General features: G+C 37.1%; 1 protein-coding gene across 3 annotated transcripts; it reads left to right on the top strand.

The window, feature by feature from the left end:
* The first annotated feature begins 1,110 nt into the window (after positions 1 to 1,110).
* LOC307000806 (uncharacterized protein) lies at positions 1,111 to 12,225 on the top strand. Of its 3 annotated transcripts, none has more exons than XM_079616674.1 (15): positions 1,111 to 1,246; positions 1,578 to 1,641; positions 5,787 to 6,814; positions 7,041 to 7,102; positions 7,251 to 7,420; positions 7,721 to 8,091; positions 8,317 to 8,378; positions 8,527 to 8,696; positions 9,008 to 9,378; positions 9,612 to 9,673; positions 9,822 to 9,991; positions 10,296 to 10,645; positions 10,879 to 10,940; positions 11,089 to 11,246; positions 11,492 to 12,225. In XM_079616674.1, the coding sequence occupies exons 2-15, from the start codon at positions 1,602 to 1,604 to the stop codon at positions 11,575 to 11,577; spliced, it is 3,162 nt and encodes a 1,053-aa protein (XP_079472800.1). In that variant the 5' UTR covers positions 1,111 to 1,246; positions 1,578 to 1,601; the 3' UTR covers positions 11,578 to 12,225. The 3 variants fall into 3 exon arrangements, with proteins under 3 accessions (XP_079472800.1, XP_079472799.1, XP_079472801.1); XM_079616673.1 differs by having other exon boundaries at positions 7,718 to 8,091; positions 9,005 to 9,378; XM_079616675.1 differs by lacking the exons at positions 8,527 to 8,696; positions 9,008 to 9,378; positions 9,612 to 9,673 and having other exon boundaries at positions 7,718 to 8,091.
* Positions 12,226 to 12,428: the final 203 nt, after the last annotated feature.

Below are 12,428 nucleotides of genomic sequence, written 5' to 3'. Positions count from 1 at the left end.
AATTGTTGCTTTTATGAGTCATATAAAGGCATATCAGGAATGTATCATAAATTTCTCACGTCTCATCATGTACTTTCAATGCTAATGCAGACCCTGGCCTATAACAATTCAGTTTTTTTGTTTATAAAGCACCATTTAAAGTTACAATAGAGTATTGACCAATGTGCTGTACAATAATAAAATTCACTACAGGTGAAACTCGAAAAATTTGAATATCGTGCAAAAGTTCATTTATTTCAGTAATTCAACTTAAAAGGTGAAACTAATATATTATATAGACTCATTACATGCAACGTGAGATATTTCAAGCCTTTATTTGTTATCATTTTGATGATTATGGCTTACAGCTGTGAAAACCTTTTCACAATATTCTAATTTTGAATTTGGGGTTTTCATAAGCTGTAAGCCATAATCATCAAAATGATAACAAGTACAGGCTTGAAATATCTCACTTTGCACGTAATGAGTATATATTAGTTTCACCGTTTAAGTTGAATTACTGAAATAAATGAACTTTTGCACAATACTAAAAATGTTCGAGTTTCACCTGTATAAAAAATAGCAAAAGGCACAGACAAAAACACCAAGAAACAAACAATATGCAGCAACAAACAACTCAGACTAGAAAAGAAGATGCGCCTTCAAACATATTTAAAGTTGGGGCCAGTAATGTGAAGCGGTAGATTACTACAATGCATCAGCAACTGATGCCAAGCCTTACATGTTTCACCTTCTCAAAATAACTAAAAGAAATGGCTTTACTTTCTCCTATAATCGTAAATGGAATTTTTTTTCCCCGTTTTTGCGAAGATATTGGATATGAAATTTGAATGAATTTTAGGAAAGAAATGTTTTACTTTTTTTACATTAACTTCAGTCAAGGGTGTTAAAGTACATATTTCCATATGAATAAGACAGTTTTACTAGTGATGGCACGGAGCAATTCAATAATCTAATAATAGAAACAGACAATGCAAAATGCAGGCTTCTGTCATCATGTACCATCACACACCAGGAAACAAAGCTATTATTTTAATACTGCTTATCAATCAAGTTTGTCAACAAACTCTTGGACTCTCATTGGTCCATTCTCCTTCAGAAGAAAAACGGTCTCCCTTTAAATGCCATCTCCCCTGTCTGCTGTGCTCTATTAGAGGTGATCATTTAACGGATGACAGGAAATTTAATTGAAAAGCTTTTCTATACAGATTAACCTGGATTGCCTTTTTGACCAAATCTTTAAAAAGTAAGTAGAATATTTTTTTTCAGTTGTTCTTTGTATACATGTAATGGAAAAAATACAAACATTATTATGTAAGTGTGCACTTTTTTTTTTTGTAAATGTTAATGTACCCTTGAAAGGAGTGGGTAGAATATATTATGTTTTATTAAATAAAAAAATACTTCGTAAATATAACTGCATTTGTTTGTTGCTTATTCAGCTCTTGATATTTTTTGAAATTGTGACATCAAGATCACCAGCCCTGTGTATTTTTTTTCTCTATATTTAATGTTGCAAGGTAGAAATGTTTGATTTTGAACTTCAGCTCATCATACTTGTGTGCTTCATTTTTTAGGCGTATTGCTAAAAGAAGATTGCAATGGAGTGGAGGATCATTGTAGCTGTTCTGTGTCTAATTGGTAAGAATCTAGTGATACTTATGTACATTCCAAATAATTCTGTATCATTGCACTTGAATTACAAAAGACAGGGCTTGTCAGAAACCAAAATGTAAAAATAAAATATTTATAACCACAAGAAAGGTTTGTGAAAAAGAAAGGGACATATATTCTAATTATTTTCTAAAAAGTGATTTTCACAACAACCCAGCATTATATACCGGTAGATCGATCTTTAGCCTGTTGGGACAGCTATAGGCCTATATCATAATTCAAGTCAAGTCACCTTCATTTATATAGCGCTTTTAACAATATATATTGTCTCAAAGCAGCTTTAAATGGTAAAATGGTAAATGGACTGCATTTATATAGCGCTTTCACAGACCCAATGGCCTCCAAAGCGCTTTACATGTTGCCTCCCATTCACCCATTCATACACCGATGGCGTTGTCAGGTGTCAGCTATACAAGGCGCAATCCAGCCTGTCGGGAGCAGCTGGGGTTAGGTGTCTTGCTCATGGACACCTCGACACTTGGTCAGTTGGAACCGGGGATTGAACCACCAACCTTCCGGTTTGTAGACAACCTACATGAACCACTGAGCCACTGCCGCTTTACAGCAGCTCTAGAATAATGTTATTGTACAACTAAAGTTAGTTTTGATTGATTCACTTCCATTGCAAAGATCATTAGTTATTAACTTAGGGGCCGCTAACACTGACACCGCTCTAACAGAAAACCTTTAATCCTCTGGGGTCGACAAACGCGCCGCTGCGTTTTGCTGGATTTTTTTCCCACATATAGCAGCAAAATAGTCTGTCATTTACTGTCATACAGACTTAAGGAATATGAAAAAAATAAACCGTAAAATGTCTACTTTTTTAAGTGTCCACTTACAATCGAAACAAAACATTTTGCTTTTGTAAAATAAAAAAAATTGATGTGCTTCCTTTCTGCCTCTCCGTCTCCGTGAACTTTTTTTCTGGAGCACGTCTCTAAACTTAAACAAAACTCAGCGAATACTAGTCACAGGCATGAGCAATATATCTTTGTGAACATTTAAGTGTCTGATATTAAATTATCTAATTCAAAACTAAAACAAATATTCTCTGTTTATGTAATCTGTATGAAAAGAGAGAGAGATGTCAGTCGTTCTCATTGCAACTCATTATCTGCTAATGTGAACACGCCCACAGAGTGCGTGCGCTATTGAAAGGCAAATTATCTGATCTGAGGCAATCCATGCAAACCTGTCAAGGCCCACATCAACTCGATAAACACATCAAGTTTTATCAGATTCATGTACTTTACGTCGTCTTGCGACCCTGTGAGGAATAACAATAGCATAATAGGAATATAATCCTGGAAAATTTTACCAACGTTTTGGTTTCATTTCGAGGAGCAACGAATCCAGCTGAGGATTGTGAATAGTAAGTTATTTATTCTTAAGGGGTTTGTTCTAATAGCGATATGGAATAGTGTCTGTAAACCACAAAAAGCCTGTTTAAATATGAATCGTGTGTCTATGTGTGAATGAATGGCACAGATGCATGCTGTTGTTTACTACAGGCAGTAACTTGTTTACTTATATTAGTAAACATGCTATTTTTACATGAACATGAACACATCTAATAGTTTAGCTTTTCCCAAACTATATTGCTTTACTGAGATGAGTAAAAATCGACTGAAATATGTTGAAATAAATATAATTAAATAAAATATATAAAATGTCTTTGTATAAGCAATATTAAACTGCAAATTAATATTTATATGCCCTATATAATATAACATAAAAACGATATGTTACAGACGAAATATGAATGTTTAGAGAAGATTTCGTTGACTAGTTTTGTATAGATTATAAAGTTTTTACTGTAAACTTAGCAAGCCTACTGTCACATCAAATAGCCTAAGCTTTTGTTTGCCAATTTCTGCTTATATGTTAAATATATAGGATGTATGGGATGTTTTGTCAAAAATAAAGTAGGTGTAACGGAGGCCAGCTAGTAGTCGCTGTGCGAGTAAACCTCACTCCTCTGATCTCAATAGGCACTCTAGCGACAGATGCTAGAGGCTGTAGTCTTTAGCCTCCTTGTTAGAGCGCCTGACTCTCACACTGGAGACCCGGATTCAAGGCCCGCACAGAGCGGGGCGAGTAGGACCCGAGTGGAGGGATTACATAGGTATATTGAATTATCAACTAAGATGTTATTATAGTGTTTGTATCCTCTCTGCTCAAACCTCAACAACGCGAATACGTCAGGTGTGCACACCACGTGTTCAGTCTATGCACTTTTGAATATGTGCGCAGGCGTGTAGTCTTTCTTTACAAATTGTCCTCAACAAATGACTTGTCTGGCCTTAAAAATTCATAATACAACATTTTTTAGTCGCTTCCACATATCCATGGGAACTGGAATCATTTTGACAACTTTTTATCTGTATAGAGGTAAAGGGAAGGAGGCCTTCACAGGGGAGAGACTAGTTGACACTTTCAGGACTGCGTTGTCGTCGTGTCCAGGCGCATGTCCTTCATCAGGTCTGAATGCGGCCTGAATATTACAAGTATATTTACTCCTTTAAAAATAAAATGCACTGCAGTCAAATAGGCTTGGTTGGTGATGGATAGTGATCTAGCAGTTTAGCATTAATGTCCAAAATCAAAGTAATAAAGTAACTTTTTTTCTCTAAAGAGAGAGAATAATAATAACTAGAATGTACATTTCCAGAAGAAAATGTGAATGGTGCTTGCAGTGGCAAAAAACACGACCCGGTTGCACATGATTGTGTACGGAACAACAACCATGTCTGTACGATGTTCTGGTGCTGAGATATGGCTTATTCATGTGTTTGTATGGTTACTAGGGTACTCTATATGGTTGCTATGGTGTGCTTATACAGTTTATGGGATGATATTTAAAGAGTAGTTGACAGTCTGAGTCAAAAAAGCCGAACTCCATGTTTCTCATGCATTCAGCATTGAACTCAGCATTTTCTTGGCATGACTTAGCACTTAGCTAATCAATATTAGCATGTAGCTATTCAATGCTAGCATGTGTAGCATGCAGGAAGTCCTGTTTGCTAGCATGAGTCGAAAGAGCCAACCCCCATCTCTATTCGATGTTCTGATGCAGAGATATACGTCTTGCTAAACGGTTGCTAGGGTACTTTGTTTGGTTGCTATGGAGTGGCTTGTGAGCTGCCAATAATGAGACTCCAAAGGCTGCTTGTCAGTATGAATACTATAAACCAACTCCCACGCCTCTGTGACATTCAGAATGGAAGATATCCTCTGTGGATTTTGGTGGCTAAGGTGCTCAACAATGGTTGCTAGGAAGGGGCTAGGAAGTGTTGATGTGATTCATGATTGGCCATTTGCTGGCCCGAGTCAAACGAGCCCACCCTCATGTTTCTATGACTCTTCTATCCAAAGATATCCCTTTGATCTCTTTCAATGGAAGTCTATGGATTTTGTTGCTAAGGTGCTCTAAATGGTTGCTAGGGTTGTGGCCTGATAGCTTCACAATGATCCCGAGAGACTGATTGGCCGTCTGAGTAAAATGAGCCCGCCCCCTTGTCTCTATGACACTGTGATCCAGAGTTATGTTCAATACAAAATCGCTTACTATGGTGTAGGACGGCCCATGAAACTTTGGGCCGCTCTTGCCCCCCAGGGGTGCAACTTTTACCCCATTGTGAGGTATGTTCTTACAGAGCCTGCCAGCCTCTTCAAATGTGGTAAATTTCACATTTCTGCGAAATCCTCGCTCTGAGCCGTGACTCGTCAAAGTTTGTCGCAATGTTAAGTCTATGGGATTTTTCGGCGACTTTTTCGCCCCTGGGGCCACCGTACCCCCGATCTCTTATAAGAGTCATAGCACACCATTCCAAACGAGGCCGCACGTTTTGACACCTCATTCATGGGTCTGTGACAAAAACTGCGGTCGGAGTAGCGCGTCAAACTTTCGGCGGGACAAAAAGAGCAATAGCAATACTGTTGCTTGCAAAAAGCAAGCACCATTAATAAAAAATTATATATGGATTGCTTTCTTACCAGTCTGCATTTGGCAGCCTAACTAGCCGCATGCTAAGCTATGATGGTATATCTTCAGCATTAATTATGAGTCACTTTTGTTCAACTTTGTCCCATTTTAATTTTACCCAAAGCAGCAAAACCTGTGACATCTCAGGTTCCAGCTACGAGTCAAACTGCAACTCCAGTTACGAATCAAACTACAACTCCAGTTACGAACCAAACTACAACTCCAGTTACGAACCAAACTACAACTCCAGTTACGAACCAAACTACAACTCCAAATACGAACCAAACTACAACTCCAGTTACGAACCAAACTACAACTCCAGTTACGAGTCAAACTACAACTCCAGTTACGAACCAAACTGCAACTCCAGTTACGAACCAAACTACAACTCCAGTTACGAACCAAACTACAACTCCAAATACGAACCAAACTACAACTCCAGTTACGAACCAAACTACAACTCCAGTTACGAGTCAAACTACAACTCCAGTTACGAACCAAACTACATCTCCAGTTACGAACCAAACTACAACTCCAAATACGAACCAAAATACAACTCCAGTTACGAACCAAACAGCAACTCCAAATACGAACCAAACTACAACTCCAGTTACGAACCAAACTACAACTCCAAATACGAACCAAACTACAACTCCAAATACGAACCAAACTACAACTCCAGTTACGAACCAAACTACAACTCCAAATACGAACCAAACTACAACTCCAGTTACGAACCAAACTACAACTCCAGTTACGAACCAAACTACAACTCCAAATACGAACCAAACTACAACTCCAGTTACGAACCAAACTGCAACTCCAAATACGAACCAAACTACAACTCCAGTTACGAACCAAACTGCAACTCCAAATACGAACCAAACTACAACTCCAAATACGAACCAAACTACAACTCCAGTTACGAACCAAACTACAACTCCAGTTACGAACCAAACTACAACTCCAGTTACGAACCAAACTACAACTCCAGTTACGAGTCAAACTGCAACTCCTGTTACAACAGTCTCTGCACCTGCTAAAGTTGCAAAGTTTGATTTAGGCTTCAGTATAACTAAAGACTTCAAGGACATCTACTCGAATCTCAGTAATCTTGAGACCATAGAGCTGTCAAATAACATCACCAATGCGGTAATATTTTTCTCCTATGATGCATGAATGTTGATTGCAATAACAGTAGACTCTGGTAATGTGTATCGGCAATATTAAAAATAGATGGTGATATACTGTATGCTAAATACTTGATTTTTGTCTGTTTTAAAACTACATTTCTTGCAGAGAAATTTGATCTGATAAACACAAATTCTTGTTTGCAAGTAATATGATATTTCTATGATTATTTATCTATGTGTTACAGTGTTCTCAAGTTTACAAGAGTCGGTTTCCACAATTCTTCCGCATGTTTATTCGGAAGTTCAGGTAACAGTGCATTCAGTTGTAATCTTTACCAAACACCCTGTTATTAATCAGTTTGTAAATCAAGTGACCATTTGATTGTTCCATTTGGTCTTTGAGTTTTTTGTTAGTTAATTATCTGACTGTGTTTCAACATGGTTGATCTCCACAGCAAGGGCTCCGTTGTGGTTGATTCTGTCCTCGAGTTTGACTCCACGAATGGCACTAGTCCTAATGTGACAGACGTGACAAGCACCCTTGCTGCAGCTATCACGAATGGAAATTTCAGCTTCACAATTAATAGCTCATCCATCAATACTACTGATATCCCAGAAACCAGTGGTCAGTGTATTTACAGATTATTTTTTTTCCTGTTAGATATTTGTCTGTTACTTTGTGAAACCTTTAATGAAGGACATAGACAAAATCATTCTTGTTTGATGATAAACACACACACACACACACACACACACACACACACACACACACACACACACACACACACACACACACACACACACACACACACACACACACACACACACACACACACACACACACACACACACACACACACACACACACACATTTTATGAGATACTTTTGTTGAACTTTGTTCCATTTTAATTTTACCCAAAGCAGCAACACCTGCAACAACTCCAGTTACAAACCAAACTACAACTCCAAATTCGAACCAAACTACAACTCCAGTTACGAACCAAACTACAACTCCAGTTACGAACCAAACTACAACTCCAGTTACGAACCAAACTACAACTCCAAATATGAACCAAACTACAACTCCAGTTACGAACCAAACTACAACTCCAGTTACGAACCAAACTACAACTCCAGTTACGAGTCAAACTGCAACTCCAGTTACAACAGTCTCTGCACCTGCTAAAGTTGCAAAGTTTGATTTAGGCTTCAGTATTGTTCAAGAATTCAAGGACATCTACTCCAATCTTAGTAATCTTGAGACCATAGAGCTGTCAAATAACATCACCAATGCGGTAATATTTTTCTCCTATGATGCATGAATGTTGATTGCAATAATAGTAGACTCTGGTAATGTGTATTGGCAATATTAAAAATAGATGGTGATATACTGTATGCTAAATACTTGTTTTTGTCTGTTTTAAAACTACATTTTTTGCAGAGATATTTGATCTGATAAACCCAAATTCTTGTATGCAAGTAATATGATATTTATATGATTATTTATCTATGTGTTACAGTGTTCTCAAGTTTACAAGAGTCGGTTTCCACAATTCTTCCGCATGTTTATTCGGAAGTTCAGGTAACAGTGCATTCAGTTGTAGTCATTACGAAACACCCTGTTATTAATCAGTTTGTAAATCAAGTGACCATTTGATTGTTCCATTTGGTCTTTGAGTTTTTTGTTAGTTAATTATCTGACTGTGTTTCAACATGGTTGATCTCCACAGCAAGGGCTCCGTTGTGGTTGATTCTGTCCTCGAGTTTGACTCCACGAATGGAACTAGTCCTAATGTGACAGACGTGAAAGGCACCCTTGCTACGGCTATCACGAATGGAAATTTCAGCTTCACAATTAATAGCTCAACCATCAATACTACTGATATCCCAGAAACCACTGGTCAGTGTATTTACAGATGAATTTTTTTCCTGTTAGATATTTGTCTGTTATTTTGTGAACCCTTTAAATGAAGGACATAGACATAATCATTCTTGTTTGATGATAAACACACACACACACACACACACACACACACACACACACACACACACACACACACACACACACACACACACAGACACAGACACACACACACACACACACACACACACACACACACACACACACACACACACACACACACACACACACACACATTTTATGAGATACTTTAGTTGAACTTTGTTCCATTTTAATTTTACCCAAAGCAGCAACACCTGCAACAACTCCAGTTACGAACCAAAATACAACTCCAAATACGAACCAAACTACAACTCCAGTTACGAACCAAACTACAACTCCAGTTACGAACCAAACTACAACTCCAAATACGAACCAAACTACAACTCCAGTTACGAACCAAACTACAACTCCGGTTACGAACCAAACTACAACTCCAGTTACGAACCAAACTACAACTCCGGTTACGAACCAAACTACAACTCCAGTTACAACAGTCTCTGCACCTGCTAAAGTTGCAAAGTTTGATTTAGGCTTCAGTATAGCTAAAGACTTCAAGGACATCTACTCCAATCTCAGTAATCCTGAGACAAAAGAGCTGTCAAATAACATCACCAATGAGGTAATATTTTTCTCCTATGATGCATGAATGTTGATTGCAATATCAGTAGACTCTAGTAATGTTGTGTATTGGCAATATTAAAAATAGATACCACTGGTGATATACTGTATACTAAACTTGTTTTTTGTCTGTTTTAAACCTAAATTTATTGCAGCGAATTTTGATCTGAAAAACAGAAATGCTTGTATGCAAGTAATATGATATTTATATGATTATTTATCTATGTGTTACAGTGTTCTCGAGTTTTCAAGAGTCGGTTTCCAAAATTCTTCCGCTTGTTTATTCGGAAGTTCAGGTAACAGTGCATTCAGTTGTAGTCATTACCAAACACCCTGTTATTAATCAGTTTGTAAATCAAGTGACCATTTGATTGTTCCATTTGGTCTTTGAGTTGTTTGTTAGTCAATTATCTGACTGTGTTTCAACATGGTTGATCTCCACAGCAAGGGCTCCGTTGTGGTTGATTCTGTCCTCGAGTTTGACTCCACGAATGGCTCTAGTCCTAATGTGACAGACGTGAAAGGCACCCTTGCTGCGGCTATCACGAATGGAAATTTCAGCTTCACAATTAATAGCTCATCCATCAATACTACTGATATCCCAGAAACCAGTGGTCAGTGTATTTACAGATTAATTTTTTTCCTGTTAGATATTTGTCTGTTATTTTGTGAACCCTTTAAATGAAGGACATAGACATAATCATTCTTGTTTGATGATAAACACACACACACACACACACACACACACACACACACACACACACACACACACACACACACACACACACACACACACACACACACACACACACACACACACACACACACACACACACACACACACACACACACACACACACACACACATTTTATGAGATACTTTAGTTGAACTTTGTTCCATTTTAATTTTACCCAAAGCAGCAACACCTGCAACAACTCCAGTTACGAACCAAACTACAACTCCAGTTACGAACCAAAATACAACTCCAGTTACGAACCAAACTACAACTCCAGTTACGAACCAAACTACAACTCCAAATACGAACCAAACTACAACTCCAGTTACGAACCAAACTACAACTCCAAATACGAACCAAACTACAACTCCAGTTACGAACCAAACTACAACTCCAGTTACAACAGTCCCTGCACCTGCTAAAGTTGCAAAGTTTGATTTAGGCTTCAGTATAGCTAAAGACTTCAAGGACATCTACTCCAATCTCAGTAATCCTGAGACAAAAGAGCTGTCAAATAACATCACCAATGAGGTAATATTTTTCTCCTATGATGCATGAATGTTGATTGCAATATCAGTAGACTCTAGTAATGTTGTGTATTGGCAATATTAAAAATAGATACCACTGGTGATATACTGTATACTAAACTTGTTTTTTGTCTGTTTTAAACCTAAATTTATTGCAGCGAATTTTGATCTGAAAAACAGAAATGCTTGTATGCAAGTAATATGATATTTATATGATTATTTATCTATGTGTTACAGTGTTCTCGAGTTTTCAAGAGTCGGTTTCCAAAATTCTTCCGCATGTTTATTCGGAAGTTCAGGTAACAGTGCATTCAGTTGTAATCATTACCAAACACCCCGTTATTAATCAGTTTGTAAATCAAGTGACCATTTGATTGGTCCATTTGGTCTTTGAGTTGTTTGTTAGTTAATTATCTGACTGTGTTTCAACATGGTTGATCTCCACAGCAAGGGCTCCGTTGTGATTGATTCTCTCCTCGAGTTTGACTCCACGAATGGCAGTCCTAATGTGGCAGACGTGAAAGGCACCCTTGTTACGGCTATCACGAATGGAAATTTCAGCTTCGCCATTAATAGCTCATCCATCAGTGTTACAGAATCCAGTGGTCAGTGTATTTACAGATTAATTCAAATGAATGAATGATTGATTGAATGAATGAATGAATGAATGAATGAATGAATGAATGATGAATGAATGAATGAATGTATGAATGAATGAAGAAAGGAAGAAAGGAAGGAAGAAGGGTTGGAAGTCCATAAAGGGATTTTAAGCTGTTTCTAAATACTTTGTTTAATGGCTTTAAATGAATCAATAATTAATGTGCGTTTCCTTTATTTTTATTTTTTACAGCTAACAGGTCTCCAGTCCTGGCTAGTATGCTCACAGCTTTGTGGATGACCCTAGCGTCACTTATTTTGTCAGCTGTGATGCAATGATCACAAAAATCATGCTACTAAAACATGACTGTGACATCTCTTATATTTTCACTCAAATCATAAAGCAGAACGAGTCAAGTTATGATGTAGCTGTAACATTTACTGGTTTTTCTTCCCACATATAGAGTATGTGTGAGTTATTTATTTTTTGTTCTGTGCTTTACAAAAAGCACTTTTTTCCTCTGTACATTGAGCTGGAGATATAATGAGGATCGGTTTATTGAAGCCAAATCTGAACATTCCTCTATGCTGCAAAAATGGCGCCAATGCATTGATGCTGATCTTCAGATGTTAGATGCTGAAGATTCATTTTTTTTCATAACCAAGGTACACGTGCAATCTATGTATTTAATCTTTGAGTAATTGCAATGAAAAAATGTTCTGATAAATCTGAACATATGCCACAGAAATGGCACTAGTGAAATGTATATATTCAAAGGTAAAATAATGTGATTCGGAACTGACATTGTTTTTCTTCTTTTCAATAAAATATATCTTCCAATGTATTAATTAGATGCTGAGTAACTCACAACAAAGCAATCTATGCATTTAATCTTTGAGTAAATTTAAAAAATGTTCTGATAAATGTATCGTGTTGTATAAAAGTATGTTTAATAAAATGAAGGGTGAATCCTGTTTTTAATTTAATTTCATTGCTTCAAGTATTCTTTATGAACAAATGTATGGTTATTCAACTTCAACTTTGACTTGTGACAACAAGCTGGGATCCAAGCTGTTCTCATATCATCGAAATTACTTTTAGAAAACATCAGATCACCCACGATATTATATACCAAATACATTAAACCAGGACATTTACTGTCCTGTAAATCTTTTATATTTATTCACAA

This window comes from Phoxinus phoxinus (assembly GCF_949152265.1).
Source record: "Phoxinus phoxinus genome assembly, chromosome: 6".
Taxonomy (NCBI): Eukaryota; Metazoa; Chordata; class Actinopteri; order Cypriniformes; family Leuciscidae; genus Phoxinus; species Phoxinus phoxinus.
Note: the sequence above shows the minus strand (reverse complement) of the source record. Positions and strands in the feature narration are given on the sequence as shown.

Bases quoted from the DNA above. Each gene is read 5' to 3' on its own strand.
- LOC307000806 (XM_079616673.1), top strand. From the start codon at position 1,602: ATGGAGTGGAGGATCATTGTAGCTGTTCTGTGTCTAATTG. The intron at 1,642-5,786 runs GTAAGAATCTAG...TTTTACCCAAAG, and splicing joins AGCTGTTCTGTGTCTAATTG to CAGCAAAACCTGTGACATCT. The intron at 7,103-7,250 runs GTAACAGTGCAT...TGATCTCCACAG, and splicing joins ATGTTTATTCGGAAGTTCAG to CAAGGGCTCCGTTGTGGTTG.